Source organism: Leopardus geoffroyi, chromosome A1 (assembly GCF_018350155.1).
Source record: "Leopardus geoffroyi isolate Oge1 chromosome A1, O.geoffroyi_Oge1_pat1.0, whole genome shotgun sequence".
Classification (NCBI taxonomy): Eukaryota; Metazoa; Chordata; class Mammalia; order Carnivora; family Felidae; genus Leopardus; species Leopardus geoffroyi.
In genome coordinates, this window is record NC_059326.1 from 117,351,838 (window position 1) to 117,373,975 (window position 22,138).

At 44.4% G+C, this 22,138-nt stretch overlaps 2 protein-coding genes across 9 annotated transcripts in view; both read right to left on the minus strand.

Moving 5' to 3' along the window:
• DIAPH1 (diaphanous related formin 1) overlaps nt 1–5,962 on the minus strand; it is a 104,234-nt gene extending 98,272 nt beyond the window's left edge. For 2 of the 5 annotated variants that reach the window (XM_045491651.1, XM_045491676.1), the window contains exon 1: nt 5,632–5,896. In XM_045491651.1, coding sequence (XP_045347607.1) covers nt 5,632–5,748 — 117 coding nt within the window. In that variant the 5' untranslated portion in view covers nt 5,749–5,896. Of the gene's footprint in view, nt 1–5,631 lie in introns of all 5 variants that reach the window. The other 3 variants (XM_045491668.1, XM_045491666.1, XM_045491662.1) reach the window with 2 other exon arrangements.
• A 1,571-nt stretch (nt 5,963–7,533) lies between these two features.
• HDAC3 (histone deacetylase 3) lies at nt 7,534–21,931 on the minus strand. Of its 4 annotated transcripts, none has more exons than XM_045491745.1 (15): nt 21,643–21,931; nt 21,466–21,548; nt 19,993–20,135; nt 15,603–15,684; nt 15,417–15,473; nt 15,241–15,296; nt 14,722–14,855; nt 14,107–14,187; nt 13,659–13,732; nt 13,431–13,495; nt 12,000–12,089; nt 11,815–11,873; nt 11,455–11,534; nt 10,999–11,156; nt 7,534–8,188 (listed from the first exon to the last, which is right to left on the minus strand). In XM_045491745.1, exons 1-15 carry the CDS (start codon nt 21,929–21,931, stop codon nt 8,119–8,121), a joined length of 1,521 nt encoding a protein of 506 aa, XP_045347701.1. In that variant the 3' UTR covers nt 7,534–8,118. The 4 variants fall into 4 exon arrangements, with proteins under 4 accessions (XP_045347701.1, XP_045347693.1, XP_045347715.1 ...); XM_045491737.1 differs by having other exon boundaries at nt 21,640–21,931; XM_045491759.1 differs by having other exon boundaries at nt 21,656–21,818.
• Between the last annotated feature and the right edge of the window lie 207 nt (nt 21,932–22,138).

A 22,138-nucleotide genomic window follows, 5' to 3' on the forward strand; every position in this document is an offset into this window, starting at 1 on the left:
ACCATCAATTCTACCTCTACCTGCTACCTTAAAATGTCAACTTCGCTACCACCTAGACTAAGGACCACTTAACCACCACCAAGGATGGAATATCCCATCTTCCATATAAGAATGCTTCCACGTAAGAATGCCAGGTGTTTCTCTTAATTCAGCTCCGTTATACTTACTCTCCTTTGTGTCCCCTTATCTGTTCCATCCCCATTCTCAGAGTAAAACAATTTAAGCAAATATTTATAGGACAAATTGAAACTATGATTGTCAGAGAGCCAAGCAACACACAGCAGTTTCTTCAATCTTTTCCCTCTCAGTTACAGAGCTTCTAGTATATCCGTTCCCTTTATAAAATCTTTCTACTACTCTAGCTATTCCAAGATCCTGAAATTTACTAAAGGATACGTAGAATCCAAAATTTGTGCTTCTTCTGCATTCATTTATCCAACATCCACCCCATGGTCCCCCCATGTTTCCAAACTTCAAATGTAAGAAGAGACTACTGCACTGAGTGGGTGTTTGGGCTTGATGACATTTAAAGTCCCTTCCAACACTAAAATTTTAAGACTACCCTTCATAGCAAGTTTTAATAATGAATGGAAGAATCTCAGAGCTGAAACAGCAATGATACACCTAGTTATCCTGTAATAGGTGGTAAAATTCATTGAAACAGTGGTCCTAATACTTCTCTTTTCCAGTAATTCTTTGACTTTATTAAAAAGGGTTCCTTGGTTCTAACAATGTTTGGAGGGGGTTGTGGGGGGAAGGAAGGAAGGAAGGAAGGGAGAAAGAAAGAAGAGAGAAAGGAAAAAGAGAGGTGTAAAATGAGGTAAAATATGTTCCCAGTGTCTAAACATTCTTTCTTTTTCAATTTTAGCTTTGAAGCTTTATGAAATTTTAGTATTAACAGCTTTTACCGCTCCTGATTCATCAAAAGCCTGGCTACCCAGGGAACTGGGCCCTGCCCATACAGAAGCAGATAGGGAATAAAAACAAAGAAGGAGGGGAGGGTATTAACTGGGCAAGGGGAGAGGAGGCTTGCCTTTGTCTTCCTTAACCCTAACAAGGGGCAAATACTCAAGGCTGCTTTGCTCATTAGCAAGAGGTAAATTCTTTCCTAAGGCTTTGGAACAAAAGTAAGAGGAAGGGCAACAAAATAAAGAAAAACACTTAAGTAATACAACACGTAGCTTGTTTCAAATAGGAATGCTTTTTGTAGTCATGAATGATTTCAAATGAGACATAAAATGGGAAAAACATACTATCTGAACACACAAACCTTTTCTTTACAATTACTACTATTTCTTGGTAATAAACATGATTTTAACCTGTTCTTCTAAATCTTATGTGGTATAACCTTATCTTGTAAACCTCCATTACATTTCACTGAAAATGTTAATACTCTCCAAGAATAACTTGGCAATCCATTTATAAAATGGAGAGCCCCATGGGATAGCAAAAGATTATTCTATCATACAGGAAATAAAATTAGTCTATTCTGACCCATATGCACATCAACAAACTTAAATCATTTCTCACTTATAACTATTTTCTTAGGTTTTATAATAAATATAATTTACATGTCATAAAATTTTCAGCTTTTTTTTTTTTTTAATAAAAGTATCCCAACATTTACCAACTCTCTCAAGGCAGAGATTTTAATTCTGAGGGATTCCCTCGGTCTGACCTCTTGTCAGGGAGGATTTCCTTTGAGACAAGTAAATGTAACATGATCAAGTGGATCCTTGGGCTACCTCTTTAAAAACAAGGCAGGAAAAAGGGCAGCAATTTTTAAGGTATCATTCTGTCATCTCAAACATCTCACAAACATTCCTGTAGGCTCTCTTTCCAAAATAAGTAATCCCTTTGTTTATCATCTTAAAAAAAAAAAAAAAAATCACATGATTTTAGTATAAAGCTCTCCATTTTCTGCAACTTTCTGGATCAAAGTTAATGTCTTAATAAGACAGAAGCAGATATTTGCATAAACAACTCCACTTCTTTCATATTCTCTATCTTCCCTACTATCTAAAATTCTGCCTGGCATCCTTTACCTTTGACTGCTCTCCTTATGGACGGACGGACAGGGGTCTACAACCAAACATTTATACTTTCACTATCACTTTGTTTTCACAAGGCATGAAACTCGCTTGGTGAAATTCAATACATTGACATCCAATATTAAACAAGATTTTAAAAATTATGTATCTTCTCTTCTCTCTAATCCCAAGCTAAAACTCATGTTTTACAGACTTATGCCTCTAGCCGAATCAGGAAGTAATATTCCTTCTTAGAATGCATCAACTTCTTGATTGTATAAAACATGGTGTTTATAAAATGCAGGAATACTCTGCAGCCTCCAACACCCTGGTTGTAATTACTACCTTTACACATATTTCAGCCAGCAGTTTATTTGACACCCAAATTCATCACTGCTGAAAAATCAGAAAACATTCTGTTCATTCTGAATTTTTATTTTCCTTCATCCTAAAGACCTCTGCAAGGAACTGCAACAATGCTGGAGAAAGGATATGCCCAGGAGGAGAAAGATTCATCAAGAATCAGGAAATACCAGGCAGCCCAGCTTCAGCCACAAGTATCAGCATCTCTAACAACCCAATGTTTTTAAAAGGTGATTCCCAACCACTTTTTAAACTTCAACTCCATCTGCTTTCCACCCAAGATGTCTCAGAAGGTAAGAGTATCTTTGCCAATATGTAAGCTCTGCCTTCCATTCACCTGATCTGTACTTAGAACCTGCATAAGCCTGGAAAGGTATGCAGCAGCTTAAAGAGATGAGAAACTCCTCAAATGCAAACAAATAACCTTCAGGCACACTAAGTCCAAACCAGTGGAGTTTTATAAAGTACATTCTTTTTTTTTTTTTTAATGTTTATTTTTGAAGGAGAGAGAGAGAGCGCATGAGCAGAGAGAGGGGCAGAGAGAAAGGGAGACACAGAATCCAAAGCAGGCTCCTGGCTCTGAGCTGTCAGCACAGAGCCTGACACGGGGCTCAAACCCACAGACAGGGAGATCAGGATCTGAGCCGAAGTTGGATGCCCAACCGACTGAGCCAACCAGGTGCCCTTTTTTAAATTATTATTTTTTTAATGTTTATGTATTTTTGAAGGAGAGAGAGAGCACACAAGCAGGGAGAGGGGCAGAGAGAAAGGGAGACTTATAAAGTACATTCTTAATGGGATTCCAGAGAACACACACTCTAGCAAAGGTGGAGCAGGCAAAACAGTTCTTTTAGCTTGTAGTTCAAAAAACTAAGCCATGGGTAACAAAAGCACACCAGCAATTTTTCCCCCTCCACGCACCCACATATACACACAGACACAAAGACAAGTGGATTGCAATGCCCTTCCTGGTCTCTCACTGTCACAGAGTTCTCATAAAAAGAACAATGAGAGAATATTCTGATGCCTTGAGGTAAGTTACAGTTGGCAAGAAAGGGGTTAAGTAGCACTACTCTTCTGGAAACTTTCCAATCCCCTAGCTCTGAATGCAATTCTACTCACTACCAGGGCTACACATTTCTCTCTCTCTCTCTCTCTCTCTTTTTTAAACATTTCAGCCGGTTAAGAGTTAACACCAACACCTCAGAAAGAAAAAGAGAACTTGGTTCAGCTCCACCCTCTGTAAAGCAAATACCAAAAACTCTGAGCCAAATCCACCCAGCATACACAAGACTCCATGGACATTCCAAAACACAGGTGAAAAAAAAGTTAAGTTTCCTCAGGTATCTCAACTTCAATTCGCTTCACTTGTGAAACACGCAGGTATTAGGTAAAACAAAAGCACAAACAAAATTCTATTTAAGGACCTGAAAAACATTACAAGCCACAGAGTTCAATACATCAGCAGGAATAGCTTGAATGTGGGTGAGGAAGGTCAAACAGTACCCATGGAAACAAGAGCAAAACAACAATAACAGATATATATATGTTTATAATAAAAAAGGATTATAAGCCCCAGAATTTAATTCTTAGAAGGAAAGCTCTCTAGAGTGTCAGTTACTATCCTAAACAAACATAAGGAAATGTTTCTTTAATCACGAGGGGGAGGGTCCTCACTACCATTAATTCTACATTTCTGGAAAAACAGATGTTCACCAGATTAAAAAAATAAATTAAAAAAAAAAGAAAAAAAAAAAGAAGGCAGTTACTGACAGCCCATAAGTCACTGGAAAGGACAGTCCAGAAGCACCTGCCTTGCTAGAAATAGGTAGGAAGAGATGAGTCACTATTTTAATTCTGCTTAGTACTCTCCACATCTCAATCCTCTAGGTCCCAAAGCAACATTTTCTTCCTGTTTCCATCATTTTATCAGTTTTCTTCCCAAATTTGTGGGTTTGGATCAGAATACTAAAGGTTGGGGATAAAGGAGCAAAGAGTCAGAATCCATTTGGTTACTAGAAAGAGATACCGTGGTGGAGGCATAATCACCTGGAAGAAAAGACTAATAACTACAATTACAACTAGCAAACAATTATTAAGATCCAAGACTATTTCCCTCTCTTGGATAGTGTCCCATATCTTTCAAAGCTTTTACAGTGAAAAGCAAACAAATAGCTCCCTGGAGAGAGGAGTAAACAAGATTTAATGTGGGCAAAGGTAATGAAATATGATAGTGTTACATGAATATCAGTATTCCTTCTAACTCAGATTGGAAGTCACTGGCACCTGAGGACAGCTATACTCTTTCTTGTACAGGTAGGAAAAGGGATGTCACTAGCCTGTCACACAGGAGGTGGCAGAAGAATTGAGATGGTTTTCATGTGAAACATAAAAAGCGATTCAATTACTCAAACTTCTTGGACTTGCAGCCTAACTTCCTCCCTATGAGGAAGGTTTATCATCCTAAATCAAGAAAGGCATCATCATGAGAGAAGTTCTAACCCTCTGAAAAGTGATAAGCAACAGGGCAAAGAGGCAGGTTCTCGGGATGGAGAAATACTGGGAAACAAATTAACGTCATGCCCAATGACCATAGGACCTGGGCAGGAACCCATTCCTGCAATCACAAGGACAAACGTCCAGGGAAGGTAGAAGCCAAGTCAGGTAACATTCCAGAGGGGAAGGATTATCAGGTGACACCGGGCTGAGGGCCCAGAGCCGGGGCGAGGAGGGAGGAAAGTTAGCAGGTGAAAGGGATCAATCTTGAGAAGGAAGTGACCTTTAAGAGAAGCAAATAAGAGGATACAAAAAAAAAAGGGGGGGGGGGGGGGTTGTGGAAGAGTAATAAATAATGGACCCAGAAAAACACAGAGGACAAGATAGAGAAGGCGTGTGCGGGTAACAGAGGAAGAAGAAAGGAAGTGGGGCTAAGAAGGAAGAGATGGGGCTAAGACCCGCCGGGCTATGGGGGCGGAGGGCAGAGCGTACGGGCTGAAGGGGTGAAGGAAGCCCCGAGGCTGCCGGGGCAAGAGCCGGGTGGGACTCCGGGGATTCCCGAGGTCCCGGAGGGTAGGATGTCCGGCTGCGGAGCCCAGGACCGAGCAAACGGAGGAAGAGAGGCGCGGGGGCGGCTCCCTAGAGACGGGCGTACAGCCCTGGGGTCGGCTGCGGGGGTCACCGGGGACCGGAGGACGGTTACCGGGCTAGGCTGAAGGAACCGGGTGGGAGGGACACTCACAAATTTCTTGGATTTGCCGCCGTCGCCGCCCGCCGCAGGCAGTTCGTCCGGGCTCCGGCCCTTCTTTTTGTCCCGGGTCCCGCGGCCGGGACCCTGGCCCCCGCCGAGCGGCTCCATGTCCAGGTTCGCGCTGGCAGATGACCCCGCGCCTACGCCGCTCCCGCCGGGCAGCTCCGCCGGGCAGCTCCCGACCGGCCGCCGCCGCCCAACAGCTCCCTCCTCAGCCCGCCGCCGCGCCCCGCCTCATTAGTATGCCGGGCTGCGCGCGCCTCATGAATATACAACGGCGACGCCTCGCTCCCGCCCGCCTGCCCCACTTCCGCCCGGACCAGCAGCTCCTACCAATGGGGGAAGTGAGGGGGTGGAGGGAAGGCGCGGAAGCAAGCTACCTGCCTGGCGGACCTAACCATTCGGACTCACGTGGGGGGGGGGGGGGGGGAATGGTGGTGAGTGGGCGGTGCAACTCTGCGGCCTCGACAGGGAATAGCGCCACCTGGCGGTCGGAGCGGCGCAGGCCTCCCCGCTCCCACACTGCCCACGTGGCTGTAAAGCCTATACCCTCTCACACCCTAGACCAGGATCTTATCTAAACAAAAAATCAAATAAGAGATGTCATTTTGGCCGAAAATTCAGTGCGGGTCTTTCAAGGATAATACAGTTTTTTATGTGTGCAACATCAGTGGAGCACATGAAAAAATTTGAAAGCGGCAGTATTTATTGAAAGCTACGTGCCTGGAACAGAGAGTGGTCCAGAGCAAGTGCTAGACTGGAGTTAGATCACCTAGTTTTGAATCGCAGGTCTATTTCCTAGTGGTGTTTTTTATTCTTAAAAACTACTCAGGAATGATAGTTACCATTTACCATGCACTTACTCTAAACCAGACACTATGCAAAACTCTCCGTGTTGTTCCTCACTGAATCCTGGCATTGCCATGTGACAGACTCCATTAGTCTCACCATTTTACAGATAGAAAATTTGGGACTTCTGAGAGTTAAAGTGACTTGCTCGAGGGCACATAAGTGATAAAAAAAAAAAAAAAAATTTAAATCCAGATTAGTCTGGGAAGTCCTATGTTTGACCAGGATATCCTATGGACAAAAACCAAACCTGAGTGAAAAGAGCAGGTGTTCTCCAAGAGTGTGTTCTGTGCTCATCCAGCTTCATTCCCCCCTCAGTAATCTCATCCATTCTCCCAGCTACATCTGTTCCTTCTGTAAAAAATATGTGGCCCCCAGTAGGCCCTCAAAATATGGATGGAATTATCTCACCCACAGCTGACAAAAGATTTCAAATATATGTTCATGGAGGGAACTCTGAGACCCCAGTGCTCAGTGTAGGGCATGGGATATTATTTTCTAAGCTAGAGCACTGACACAGGATCAAAGCATGGAAGGAATGATCCATCTATCACTCTTCTTTCTCATACCGCTGTCTATATCTGCTATACCATTTACCTCACTCTTTATTGGATTATGAACGTCAGGGAAGGGTCCACATTTGTGGCTACTACAGTATCTAGCATCATTCTTCACCAAGACAGTTAAGATAATGAGCAACCACTTGTCAGGCACCATGCTAAGCACTTGACGTTTTATCTCAGTGTATCTTCACCAACTAGCATTACCATTCCAAACATACAGGTTCCAAAACATCAAGTCATCTTCTACTCCCTCTCTTAAGCTAGTAATTGCTCAGGTTTGTCTAACTCTTAACCAGAATGCTCTAAGAACTCCCTATATATGAGTAACATAATCCACGTAGAATTCATACACAGGGCCTAAGATAAGTGTTGAATGAATGTTAACTATGATTTTTATTATATACATCATGACCCCCATTTCTTCTCCTTTCATACATAGGCAGCTAGCAAGAATTAAGAATATTCCCAGGAAGGCAAAAGGTACAAAAAATACCAACTTGGTTTATTGGATAAAAACAGTGGTAAAATGGACATAAAGCCAAAAGTTAGAAAGAGACATTTTTACATCCTCCCCGGACTCAAAACCATATTTCCCATCATCTGGGGTTAAGATGTTAGAGAGCCAGAAACCCCTAAAATCCCTCACTCTTCACCTGGACTGAAAACAAGGCTTGCTGTAAGGGAAACCAAGAAAGGAGAAAGTCAGAGGCAACTTTACTCCCATCTAACATCTTCATCCCTGTAAGTCTCTGGGTTGGAGGGAAGCAGGAAAGGAATAAGGGGGCCAAAGTAGCTGGGAACAGCATCTAGGGCCCATTGCCCAAGATGTCCTAGGGGAAGTTATCCTTGTCCCCATCCAATCCCTAATAAGTACCATTGTCAGGCCTTGGGAAATACAGTAAAGGGGATAGTTGGTTCAAAAACCAGGTGTGGTCTCCAAACCCTCCTCCAGCACTGGTAAAGCCCTGAAAGTGACCGTCCAGGGCTGTGGGCGCCACATCTTTTCCCTCCTGCCCAAACAAGAGGTAAAAAGGAATTCCTTGGGATAGAGCAAGCCCAGCTGCTCTTAAATCTCCACGTCGCTTTCCTTGTCATTGTCATGGTCTCCATCATAGAACTCATTGGGTGCCTCTGGCCTGCAAAGCAAGGGAGAGAGGTCAGGGTCCTATTCCCCAAATTCTCATCTTCCCCCACACAGGCACCCTCTCTGGAGCTACGTCTTAGGCCCCTTTTGTCAAGGAACTACTCCTCTCCTGTTGGCAGAGACTGGTAGCGATCCATTCCATCCATTCTTGTAGTCAATATACATTTACTGAGGGACTACTCTATGCCAGCCACCATCATAAGCCACAGCGATAAAATAGACAATAAGTTCAGTAAAATTTCTGCCTATCCTCAAAACACTTACCAAATAAACAAGACTGACAGTAACTAACAAAGTAAGTAAATAAAGATGATAATTTACCATGGTGGAAAGTGCTCTGAAAAAAAAAAAAAAAAAGAAATAAAGGGATCTGAATGAGAGTGAAGGGGGGAAAAAGGGTAAACTTCAGGAAGAATTATTACAGACAGCTGTTCTAAGGTAAGACTTCAAATCAGAGAAGGAGCTAGCCAGACAAATATCTGTGGAAGCCCATTTTAAGCTGCAAGAAAACCAAGTACAGTGTTATCAGGTGGAGGGTGACTGATGTATTCCAGTAGGAGCACGGAGGCCAGGATAGGTGGGAGCAGTGTGCAGGGAGGAGAGTAGTTACAGACAAGACCATGGACATAGGCAAACACCAGCACACAGGGCTTTCTAAAGCCCTAGTCAAAGAATGGGGCTTTGTTCTAAGAGCAATGGAAAGGAGAGTGATGAAAGGGATGTGAAAGCAACTCAGTGCCCAGTAAGTACTCAATACCAGTTTCTTTCTTTTTGGAAAACTACTCTCTGAGAGAATATGAGTAACTGAAAACTGAATTACCTTGCCCACACTGATAACTGAGCAAGAAGGGAGAAAGTCGTCAAAGAGAAGCTGGAGAACAGAGTCAGGGAAAGCCCTATCTGCCTGGTAAACAATGTCTCAGTTACCTCTGAGTGCCTAAGAGTTAAAGATGTGGGGTCAGAGACTCAGGCTTGACTCTCGGTCCTGATATTTAACTAGCTGTAGGACCTTTGGCAAATTACTTAACCTCTGTGAGCCTCAGATTCCTCCTCTGGTAATTTGAGGATAACCTTTTAGGGTTGTCTGATGACAGTAGAACGATGACATGAAGATACATATGTTTTAATATAAAGCACTTAGGATTGAGTCTGATGCTTAGCAAATCCACAAAAAGTAGTCACTATTACAATTCTGCAAGTGCTATGCAAGCTGGAACTATAGGCATCAAAGAACAGGAACTCGGTGAGTGGTCTCACAGTGAGGTAGGGCTTAGGGCAGGAAGAGGCCTGAGGCTTCTGCTGGCTGTTGAGAGGGGGTAGTATTATACAGAGACTAGGCCCAGACACCAGCCTAGAACCAGAGATGAAAAAGCCAAACTTTGCCAAAAGGAGAAACTTCAAAGCACGTTTCTAAGAAAATCAATTCTAGAAGTCAAGCTTCAGAGACCTGGAGAAGTTGACAAGGAGGCGATGCATTCAAAAGGAATCCTTAGGCCAGAGGTTCTGATACCTTCCCAACCAGGAGTGGGAAGAAGAGGGTGTTCATGGAGGAGGAGTAGAGTGGTTCCAAAGGTCCAAGCAGTAAAGCCCAGATCTAAAGGAGAAATCTGAAAGCTGACCTCTAAGAGAAGCAGATTCTGGAAGGGACTGAGAAGGTCATCACACTCAGAGCCAGCTCGAACCTCTAACACTGCGTGGGAGGTGCAGGTAACCAGCTGTGGTTATCCCTCAGTCAAGTAAGGATATCTGTTCTCCATTAAGTGCATCTGTTTCTACACTTCTTGTTTCTGCTGTCTTTTCCCTTCATTTTTCAGAAAAACCTATTCTGGGATTTAAAAAATTTTTTAAAAGCTCTAATCTCTTTTTTTCCCTAACTTAATGCACATGTAAATATTTTAATATGTATCTCAGAAAGATAAAGACTTAAAAAAAGACATAATATAATTACCACACCTGAAAAAAATGAACAGAGGAAAGATATCAAAGTGTCTTAGAGAGTATATAAGAAATGACCTGTAGAGCTCTGAACCCGGAAGAAGCATGTAAAATGCTGGGAATATTATAAACTGTTATAGATTTTTTTGGAGGGCAATTTGGCAACAAATATAAAAAGTTTTAGTGCACACAGCCTACTGAAACAAGCATACAAAGACCTATATTTGTATAAGGGGGTGCATCACCATATTCTTTGTGATGGTAAAAAAAAAAAAAAAGGGAAATAATGTAAATGCCATCAGTGGTACTTAGATTACGCTACACCCACACAATGCAATGTTATACAGCTAATAAAATAATGAAGCAGATCGATACATAATCACATGGAAAGATATGCTGTTTTGTTAAAAAAAAAAAAGGTGTAAATTGTAGAGCAACTTGTATGGAATAATCCAACTTACATTTAAAAACAAAAGATGCACAAACTCTGAGAATGAGTGTGTAGGTGTTTGTGTTCATACATGTATGTTGAATAGTATACTTATAATCTATTGAAAAAGATCTATCTGAAAAAATAGAAATCAAACTATTAACAGTGGTTACTTGTCAAACTGGTCTGGGACTGTGTGAATGCAAGCTTAACATATTTTGGTGTTGTTTAAAATTTTGACAATAAATTACTTATTTGTGGCATACCCACACACATACACACACACCAAGAGTGTGGAATTGCAACAGACCAAAAAGTAAGTACTAAAGGAGCTAAGCCAGAAGCAATCAAGCTAATGCCTTCCAATTTACTTTTTCCCTCTTAATTTCCCCCATATGCCTGTTGGAAGCCCCGGCTGTCAAGTCACTGCCCCAGACCTGCTATAGTTCTCTTCAGGACCCCTCTCCTCTGCATCAGCCTCGTCAGTCCTGTCATAGGTCAGAAGGTCTGCAGGCACATCATGAATCTGGACGCTAGGTGCATGGTTCAGCATCTTCAAGTTTTCAAAGATTGTCTGGCGGATCTGGTCCAGGTACTGATTTGGGATTTGGAATAGAGAGTGAGTGATTCCCAGAGCACCCACACTTCTAGCTACCTTTCACCCATACCATCCTAGTTCTAATCCCTTTCTGAATCCTAGTTCAAGCACCCACCTGATACATGTCCCTCCTCCCGAACCCAATTGCCTCTACTTGAACCCAGGCTGTCTCCTAGCTGATAAGAGTTATAGTGACAACTAAGAACTTTCCTCTCTTCTCTGGTTTCTCTGATTTCATCCCGGACCTCTCCTAGGCTCCCCATACCCTTGTGTTCAGTTTCTCCAAGCTGCTGACCTGGCGTGAGTTCTGATTCTCGATGCGGGTGCTGACATCTGGATGGAGTGTGAAGTCCGGGGCAAAGTACTCGAAGTATTCTAAGCAGGGAAAGGGAGATCAGGAGAGAAGGCATGGCTTAGACAGAGACAGGCAGGTCCTGAGACTTCCCAACCTATCTCCTTCCCATCCAAACCCCCTGCAAAAGAGCTGTCCAATCTTTTCTCTGCTTAGGAGTTCAGTCTGCAGAGCTCCTAGAGTGTCAAATTTCCAACCTGTAATAATAATAAGAAAAAAATTCTGATCTGCCTTCAAACCGGGCTATTCAGGGGTCTTCTGAGAATGGCTTCCTGCTATGGGGTATCATGGGGTGGTCCTTACCACTATAGGGAAGCTCCTCACTAATGGCCTCTTCTACCAGCAGCGATGTTTCATATGTCCTGAAACCAAACAGCAGAGGGGGCTCAGCTGAGCAAGTGGGCTGAAGGGCCCACCTGGCCATCTCTCAGGGAGCCCCCAACTCACAGTGGACAAGGGGGAGGAAGAAAATCAGGGAGCATGCTCACCAGCAGCGGGCAACATTTCGGACAGTATAGCCACCACCACCTAGCACCAGAAGAGGGATATTGAAGCTCTTGACATATTCGACGCATTCCCTGTTAAAAGGAACCAGGGGAATGGCTGGAGGAAGTTCTCAAAAACTCAACGTGTACATCTCTAGCTACTGCCTGGAAGGAGCACAAGGGAACTAGAAAAGATTCCATATCTTTTTTCTTTAATTTTTTTTTTTTAACATTTATTCATTTTTGAGAGACAGAGAGAGACAGAGCATGAGTGGCGGAGGGGCAGAGAGAGAGGAAGACACAGAATCCAAGGCAGGCTGCAGACTCAGCCGTCAGCACAGAGCCCAACGCAGGGCTCAAACTCACGGACTGTGAGATCATGACCTAAGCCGAAGCAGGACACTTAACTGACTGAGCCACCCCAGCGCCCTGAAAAGGTTCCATATCTTGATCTAGGTAATGAAATTCATTGACTTATACTCTTGAGATATGTGTACTGTATTGCATACATATTGTATCTCAATAAAAATTTAAAAAAGAAAGTGCACTCCCACCTCCATCCTGCTCAACACCCACCCTGACACCCTACCTGTTAATCAGCTATTCTCATTAATGCACCAATAAGTGCTGTCAGTTCTAGCCTCCAAAATAGAACTCCAATCATGTACGTCTCATTGGTCACCTTCTCCACCTAAACCCAGGCACTGCATCTGCTGCCTGGACGACACCAATGGCTTCCTAGCTGGTCTTCCCACCTCCACTCCTGTCCCCAACCCCCACCCCAATCCTTCCTGCATTCAGCAGTCAGAGCCGTCGCTTTCTCTTTTTATTTTTTTAATTTTTTCTATGTTTATTTATTTTTGAGAGAGACAGAGACAGCGTGCTAGTTGGGGAGGGGCAGAGAGAGAGAGGGAGACACAGAATCCAAAGTAGACTCCAGGCTCTGAGCTGTCAGCACAGAGCCAGACAGAGGGCTCGAACTCACGAACCGTGAGATCATGACCTGAGCCGAAGTCGGACGCTTAACCGACTGAGCCACCAGGTGCCCCAGAGCAGTCACTTTCAAACCTGAGTTGGATCATGTCACTTCCCTGTTTAAAATCTTCCAGCAGTTTCCCATCATATCTGAAATATAATCCAGACTCCTTACCATGAGGTAAGGGCTCTGTACAACCTTGCCACGGCTGCCTTCGCAGGCCTCAAGCCAAACCACCTCCAGCTTGCTCCCTGTGTTCTTGCCTCACTGTTGTGACTTCATCTCCTCTGCTACACCAGCTCTTCCCTGTCTCAGTGCCTCTGCATGGGCCTTTCTCACTGCATAGGAGTGACTCTCCCTATTCTTCCTATGGCCCATTTGCCACCTACCCCCACTTTGTGTATCAAGGCCCAAAGCCACTTGAAAACCTGGGGGCAGGGAAGGAAGGCAAATCTCACCCATGCCCTCGAATGCTGAGGTTGAAGCAGCCTAGACGATCACAGCCCAGAGAGTCAGCTCCACACTGCAAAAAGCAAAACCCCAGGCAGCTGCAGTGAGATAACCGATCAGAACGTCCCAGATGTCCTTCACTTCCTTTCCCTGACCAACACTGGGGCTCTCCTCCTCCCTGCTTTCTTCCCCTAAGCCCAGGCAGAGCCCTCTTGAGGAGGCACTGACAGTATTACCTGGAGCACAATGCACGTGGGTTGGTAGAAGTCCACTACCTGGTTGATAACCGGCTGGAAAAGGTGCTTGTAACCTGGGAGAGGGCCAAAGATGGGCACCTGGCACCCCAAGGGGATGGGGAGACAGGGAACAAAAGGAAAAAGGGGGTTGAGAGAGCATGTAGCCCAGGAAAAGGGGCAACTCAAAGAACCAAATCACTGGTTCTGAACTTCTGAATGGGGTCCCAGACCCCTTTGAGTGACTGATGAAAGCTAATGACCCTTTTCCCAAAAAAAATGCACCTACACATAACATGTTGCATACAATTTCCGGGGGTTCATGGTCCCTCTGAAGGCCATTCATCCTTAAGGACACCTGGCCCAATAGCAGACAATACCAGGCAGAAGAGGTTAATTCAAGGAGAGAAAGAAGAGGTCTAACGTGCAGGGAAAAGACTTCAATACTTACTCTGGTCATCAATGCCATCCCGCAAGGGCACATTTAGACAGTAGTAGCGGCCACTCTCTGCTCCAACTTCATACATGTCACCTATAGGGAAGTGGAGAGTAGGGGGTGGGAGCCATCCACAGAGGGCACTCACAACCCAGCTGCTTCAATCCCAACCCGTACCCTGAGGGCCTCTCACTACATCTATGTCCCTCCACCACATACTCCCTAGAGCCACCCCACCTCTCGTGGCTTGCATTCATTCAACAAATAATATTTGTGGGCCTACTATGAGCCAACCTGTGTACTAGGCACAGGGGATCTAGTAGTAAAAAGAACTAAAAAATGAATGAAATCCCACCAAGCTTATATTCTTGGCAGGTGGGCATGATGAGGAGGGACACAGTAAACAAAACAAAACACTGCAATAAATACAAATAGCAGTGAGCGCTCTAAGAGAAGCAAGCACAAGGATGTGACAGAGTAACGGGGAAGGAGGGATTACTTTTAACTGTGGTGGTCAGGAGAGACTTCTCTGAGGAGAGGCCACCTGAGCCGAGACCTGAAGGTTGAGCAGGAGGCCATCACAGTGAAGAGCTGAAGGAGCAAAGGGGACGGTCATCCCTATTCCCATACCTGTGCCAGGAAAGAAGTAGTTTCCATATTTGTGGAAGGAGACTGTCATGACCCGGTCAGTGAGGTAGAAGGCTTCCTGAACTCCATCACCGTGGTGGATGTCAATATCAATGTAGAGCACCCGAGGGTGGTACCTGGGATGACGGCCAAGCCAGGGTCTGAGGTAGAATGGAACTCCAGCAAGAAAACCATCCAACCCACTCCTCCCAAAACAAGGTCTGGAATTAGGAAGAGTCTGCTTCAGCCCAAATCCACTGAAACCTAATGCCATCCCTAAGGGCAACCCTGGGGCTCCAGCCTGGAGGCAGGGACAGGAGAGGGATGTGCAGAGAAGACTGAAATGTGAGCAGGCAGCAGGGAGTTTCCAGCAACACACAGAGGACATAGTCTGAGCAAACCATTATGAACTGTGGAGAAGCTATTATGGGGGTGGAGGCTGGGGTCAGGGCCAGTGCCATCTGAGAGACCTCCTCACCCACAGGTCTCACAAGTCCCTCCAACTCCTCCCAGGCTACTTACTTGAGCAGCTCCAGGATGCCAATCACAATGTCATTGACATAGCAGAAGCCAGAGGCCTATAGTGAGACAGTGGTCTTACAAAGAGAGGAACGACTCCTCTACCCAGCTGCCCCCTACTGTCATCCTGACCACCTACCTAGGGCAGTCATTGTCTCCCCCATCATCTCCTCACTCACCTCAAATTTCTTGGCATGGTGCAGACCACCAGCCCAGTTAATGGCAATATCACAGATCTGAAAGACAAACACCCAACTCACAGTCCTCCTTGTCCATCCCCAAAGCTGGAAGCTCAGGCTCAGGGTTAAGGCCTTGAGTGAAAGGACCCATAGGAAAGGGAGAACAGGACTCAGGGCCATGGTCACCTTGTTGTTCAGCTGGGTTGCTCCTTGCAGAGATGCGCCTGTGTAACGGGAACAGAACTCAAAGAGCCCGGGAAACACTGGGCTGCAGGGAAGAGAAGCAAGTCAGAGCTCTTTATTTCCAACCAGGTCCTTCCTACACCTCTCCCCTAATTCCAAACCCCTCCAACCTCCATTCTTTAATAACCTTCTCCCCACACCCTATGCACCCAGGTTATGTGCAAATTTATTCAACGAATATTTTGGACCAAACCATGTACCAAGCCCTGTGCAAGTCACTGGATGGAAGTAAAAAAACATTTAACTCTGTCAGGGAGTTTGCATCCTGGCTGGGGAGAAAAGTAGGCAGCTTCTAGGTACTTAAGCAACAAACACACCAAAAAGGAAATAAATTAAGAGAGAACATAAACTTTGTTATTCTTAAAAGATTCTTTTATGCATATCAGATTTTAACACAATGTTCAATAATATTCTTTAGAATCACACATTTTTAAGAAAAAACTGTATTCCCATATACAGTTTGAGGATAAGGATAACCCACAGAAAGTAATAAGGATAAACTATAGAAAGTCTTTAACAAAGCGTGTGGTACCTAGTACTCCAGAAGTTGATGTTAATTATAATTATTACCTTCTTTTTTTTATAAAAAGGAGAGGCTTAAAACCAGATACAAAACATTATATATTATATGGCTCCATTTATATAACACTCTGGAAAAGGCAAAATATAGGGACAGACCTCAGATCAGTAGTTACCTGGAGCTAAGCTGGAAAGAAGAGACTGACTGTCAGAGTATAAGAGCCCTTTGTGGAATAATAGAAATAATCTATACTTTGATACACACTGTTAAAACTCTCAGAATTACAAGCCTAAAAAGGGTGAGTTTTAGGGGCACATGGGTGGCTCAGTCAGTTAAGCATCTGCCTCTTGATTTCTGCTCAGGTCATGATCTCACAATTTGGGAGACCAAGCCCCACATCAGGCTCTATGCTGACAGCACAGAGACTGCCTGGGATTCTCTCTATCTGCCCCTCCCCTACTCTACCCAAAATAAATAAAAAATTTTTAAAAAGGGTTAATTTTACTGTATGCAAATTTACCTTCATAAACTTGACTTATAAAAAAGGAAAGGATTAAAAGACCCCTCCCTAGTTTTAGTTCTCAAAAAATAATCGTTCAGCTGATACATTTGACTACAAAAAAAAGAGGTGTAGGGAGTTTTATAATTTCTCAAAGGTTCTGGGAAGAATTAACAATTGATACCTAGAAAACTAAGCAAATGAAAAAACAATGTGATAATCGACTCCTGGAAAAACAAAAAGGTGTACAAATAGAAAAATTAAATCATACTATACTATCTGGCTCTCTAGTAAGTGAATTTTTCAAAGTTATAACGATGTAAACAGAGAATACTCATTTAATAAAAATAGTGATATATTGTGAAGGTGGAAGGGAAGGGGAAGCCAGGGTGATGGTATGAGGAGACTAAATGCTCATTTCCCATACTAAGAGCTTAATAGAAAACACTTTAAGTTGTAAGGTGAAAAAATAGCAATACAAGCACATTACAACAGGCAGTATAATATGGTAGCACGATTTAAGAGACAAATTCTGGAGCCAGATTACCTAGGTTCAAACTTTGACTCTTCAACACTTGGTAATGATCACATTGGACAAGCTGTTTAAAGTTTCTGGGCCTAAGGCGCCTGGGTGGCTCAGTCCATTAAGTACCCAAATTTCATTTCAGTTCAGGTTCATGATCTCACACTCTCTGTCTCCCTCAATTTCTGCCCCTCCCCCACGCATGTAGGCTCTGGCTCTTTCCTCTCTAAACTAATTAATTATTAATTAAATTTAAATAAATAAAGTTTCTGTGCCTAAGTGTCCTCATCTGTAAAAAGGAGACAATAGCAGACCCTGGTTCACAGAGATTGATGAGATTAAATGAGCTAATGCCTGTGAAGCATTTAGGATAGTACACAAAATGCCCTGACACAAAGAGGGCATTACTTAAGTATTAGAGATTATTAGGAACAGTAGTAGATTAATATCAGTGCTTTGAAATCCAAAGGTAAATATCAGAAGAAATAGCTAAGGACCTGAAAGTGGCTGCCACTGGGGAGAGGGATTTTTTGGGTGGGAGGGATAGATCTGGGACTGTTTTTTTTTTTTTTTTCCATTAAAAGCTTTGCAGTATAATTGGGTTTTTTATAGTACATTAATTTGAAAGCCATCAAAATTAATTAATTAATTCCCAATTAATTAAAAGGGAAAATCCCTGATTCTCATCTGAAATACACACATAGGTGTGAGTGTAGCTTAAGTTTGACAGCACAACCGAGGCAGTGCAAAGGGCCCAGTGGTAGGTAGTATTCCCTAACTGCACAGAGAGCAGTTACAGAGCCCCAGCTGTGGCCTGAGGGTGACTGCATTCTGACACCTGTAAAGTTAGCTCAGAACCAACAGCAGCAGCAGTAAAAAAAAATACCAAGGAAGCTCCCAGGACAGCATGCGATCAAACACCAGAAGACGAGGGCAGTGTGTGCCTCGTGTGGTCAAGAAAGTCTTCATGGTATGAAACTTCATGGTGGTGTGAAGACCAGGAAGGCCTTGGAGAGGTTGAAAGAGGAGCAAAGGGCATTCCAGAAAGGAATCCAATGCAAGCAGGGACATGAGGGTAAGTCTGGGAAGGTGGTCAATGGCAGCCTAAGGACTTGGTTTCCATCTTCCAGCCCAGAGTGCTTCCACTGGCAACACCTTTCGGGGAACACTGAAGTGTTTGAAAATCTGGGCTTTGGATCTGAATCCTGCCACTTTCACTGACCAGTTTTGTGAGTCGAGCTAGTTACATAAATCTCCTCAAATTTTGGTATCCTTATGCCTAACTTAAAAGGACTACAACATCTCACTGTTGACGTGAGAATTAAGTGGATGTACCAGCAAACCTGAGCATAGCAGAGTAAGCACTCAATAAACAGTAGATGTTGTAGGAAACTACAGATCAACAGCCTGGTTTCCTCAAGAAATAAATTCAAAGTAGAGAAGGAAACACTACAGATTAAAAGTCTTAAGAAATGTTATCAACCAAATACAATCAACTGCAAGAAAGAAAAATTTAGGAGACAGTTGGAGAAATCTGAATACTGACTGCATATATGATGATATTGAGGAATTACTGCTAATTTTTTAGGAGTGATAATCACAATGTGTATGGGGGGGGGTTGTTCTCTTTTGTTTTTAATTTTTAGAGTTAGGGAGAGACAGCAGGAGTTGAGGCAGAGAGAGAATCTTAAGCAGCCTCCATGCTCAGTGAGGAGCCCGGCATGGGGCTTGATCCCAAGACCCTGGGATCATGACCTGAGCGAATAACAAGAGTTGGACGCTCAACTGACTGAGCCACCCATACACTCAAGCATGTACAGTTCTTTTTTAAGAGTATCATTTGGAGATACACAATAAAGTATTTACATGTCGTTTCAAAAATGTTAGGTTTGCTTTAAAATGATCTGCAATGCAGATGAAGTAAGATTGGTCATTTGTTTATAAGTGTTGCAGATGGTGATGGATATAGGGGAGTTTACAGTACTATTCTTTCGAAATGTTTGAAATTTTCCTAATAAAAAGTTTAAAATAAATTGAGTAATGGTAACTGTTACGACTATTACATTTTCATGAATATATACAAGAATGCAAGCAAGGATCATGGCTTATCTTTGTAATCTACTCCCTTCCCCAAAGGACCTAACTCTGAGTCTTCTTTGTATGAAAAGCTCAATGTAAACCTCTCTCAGGGTAAATCACTCTCTTACTTTTAAAACACTTTGATAATTTCTGTCTACTCTAAGGGTAAGAGCCTCAATTAATAATAGGGCTATTTACCATTTAAAGGTTCTAAGCATCTCTTTAGCCTTGATTCCAATCACTCTTTCCTTCATAAAATGTGGTTGACCTTTTTTGTTTCTCAAATGAGTGGCATACCACACTTGCACAAACCCTCAGCACAGATTGTCCCTGATACCCAATGACATTCCTGCCTCAACTTGTGTCCTCCCAACCACCTTTCACCTAATTACTTCCTATTCTTTCTTCAGATCTCCTTAACCTCCGTTACTTCCCCTAGAAAGCCTCCACTGACAACCCCATACCCATGACAGGCAATTCTCCCAAGTATACACTCTCACAGTTGGCCATGTACCTCTCCTTCACAGGACTTAGCACAGGGCCTGGCCTAGGGCAAACAACCAATAAATATTTGTTGAAAAAAACCAAATGAGTAAATGATGAGTCACTGACAAATAGGACCCCTTTCATATGTTCCCACTGTTGCCAGGAGACCTCATTCAAGCATTCTCCTTGAAATGGCTGGCATTAAAAACCCCAGGCCTCCCCTCACCAGTCATCGCCCACGTTGAAGGCATTAAGGCTCTTGGTGAAGCCTTGCATATTGGTGGGGCTGACTCTCTGCAAGAAGTCGATGTAGTCCTCAGAGTGAAAGCGGCACATGTCATGCTGGGAGGCCTGGTACGGCTTGAAGACCTCGGGATGGAAAACAAGGTGAACGGAGGCAAGGTCAGTCCCATTCATTGGGCTGAGACTGCCCACACTGACCCCAGCCCCGCGGAGTGTCCAAAAGCACACACAGCAGTGGTCCTATCACTGCTGCAATCCTTGCTATTATATGAAACAAACATCAGTAAAGATGAGAGGCTCTGATTAGCCAGGTGGGGTACTATGATCAAACCTTCTAAAGACCAGTGGGTTTGCCTTCTTCCCACTTCCAGCCCAATCTTTCCCACCTTCTCAACCTTGAGCCCTGATCCATTGCACTTTTCCTTGGACCTCCTAGTTTTGATTCTTTCCATACTCATCTCCTCCCCTTGGCTCTGATGCCATCCTTTCTCTCCTTGGAGTTTTTAATTTTGGAGTTAAATAATACAGGATTTGTGACAACCTTCTAATTAAAAACCAAAGTGCCAAGGTGCTAAGCCAGAGATTTATTATCTTTTGAGGGGTTCACACAGTTCTTTAGAAACTAGGCTAAAACAAAAAGTTTCTCTCTCCAGAAAATGCACACAGGTACATACCAGCAAACAATTTCAAAGGATTCATAGAATCATGCACTAACATCACCTCAGTCTTTTCTATAACCATTTCACTTTTCTGTGCCTCAGCACAAACAGTGGGCAACACTCATTCATACTGTTGTCCAATTCCCCTTGTGACCCAAGAGAGCTAAACTTAACTGCTATAATCGCCTATCACAACTTTAAAATCCAAGCTGGGGATTATCTGTCTCCATCAGCATATCTGGGAGATGGGAGCAATTAAGTAGAACTGTGTGGGGGTATTCTAAGTTCATAAGGAAATACCCACGACATCTCTTCTCTTTCACACACACATAGGTATTTGCGCACAGGCCTGCGGAGTCCTCCCTGGAGCTCTAGCTCCTTAGAGGCACAGAGAGGTTGCGGAGAAGGGGTGGGAACCGGTGGGAACACTTCACATCCAGATACGGTGATCCAGCCCCCTCTCTCTTTCTTGAAGCCACAGCCCTGCCCACACCCTAAGATGCTGAAAAGGAAAACATCTGCCTTTAAACCAGCCCCACTCCACCCTAACCATAGGCCAGAGGTTGGTCCACTTGAGGCCAAAGGTTAGTGATCTAAGATGAAGAAGTAACTCCCATTAAGTCGGTGGATCCACCCACCAACACTACGCACAAGGTGGGTGTTCCTGACTCCTGAAATCCAGCCTCCGCCCCATCCCAAGGGTAGGTCGCACCCCGTGCTTTCAGTGCAGCCCACCTATCCTAGGGCCGCCCAGCTCGCCCCCACCCTCAAAACCCAACAGCGATGTTGGGACTCACGATCATCTTCTTATAGAGACCGTAGTGCAGGACCAGACTATGGGTCAATGCCAAGCGATGGGGCTTCATAGGGTGCCCTGCCCCTGGGGGTGGGAAAAGAGTTCGTCAGTACCCTTCGCTGGAGTTGTAGTCCCCCCGCCTCGTAACTTCCGCGTCCCGAAACCCCTCGCGTACCACCTTGTTCCCTCACCGTAGTGGAAGTTGCCCACGTCAGGGTCGTAGAAATAGGCCACGGTCTTGGCCATGGTGCCGGCGGGACCAGGCCCCGAGCCTCCGCCGCCCGCCCGGCTGCCTGCCCCACCCCCGCTCGTACGTGCTGCGCAAGCACGCAGCCTGCCTCTGCGGAACCGGGAAATCCAGGCCCCGCCTCCCGACCACGCCCCCTGCGGAGTTCCTCCCCTCGCTTGGCTCGCCCTTCTAGGTTCTGGAGCGTGAGCTTCTGGACTTTGCGGAGGACGCGTAGCATCGGTCCTAGGATGCTAGGGTCATTTCCTTCCGGGCGGGGGCCAAATCCTCGGGAAGCTGAGCCATCTCGTCCAGCCACCTGCCCCAAACGGGGCTCAGGCCGTGGTCACCAGTCTAGGAGACTCCGGAGAACCAGCCACGCTGTCCCTCTTGGGTGGAGAAAGCCAGCTTTCCCCGGCCCACTGGGAAGATTCCTGACTATCCACTC

What these genes read in the sequence shown, in the direction of transcription:
- HDAC3 (XM_045491737.1), bottom strand. Translation starts at nt 21,931, where the DNA reads ATGCTACGCGTCCTCCGCAAAGTCCAGAAGCTCACGCTCCAGAACCTA. An exon ending in CAACCCAGCTGAACAACAAG is followed by an intron (nt 15,474 to 15,602) that starts GTGACCATGGCC and finishes TTTGTCTTTCAG; the next exon opens with ATCTGTGATATTGCCATTAA. An exon ending in CCTGAAGAGAACTATAGCAG is followed by an intron (nt 8,189 to 10,998) that starts GTCTGGGGCAGT and finishes CTTGCTTTGCAG; the next exon opens with GCCAGAGGCACCCAATGAGT.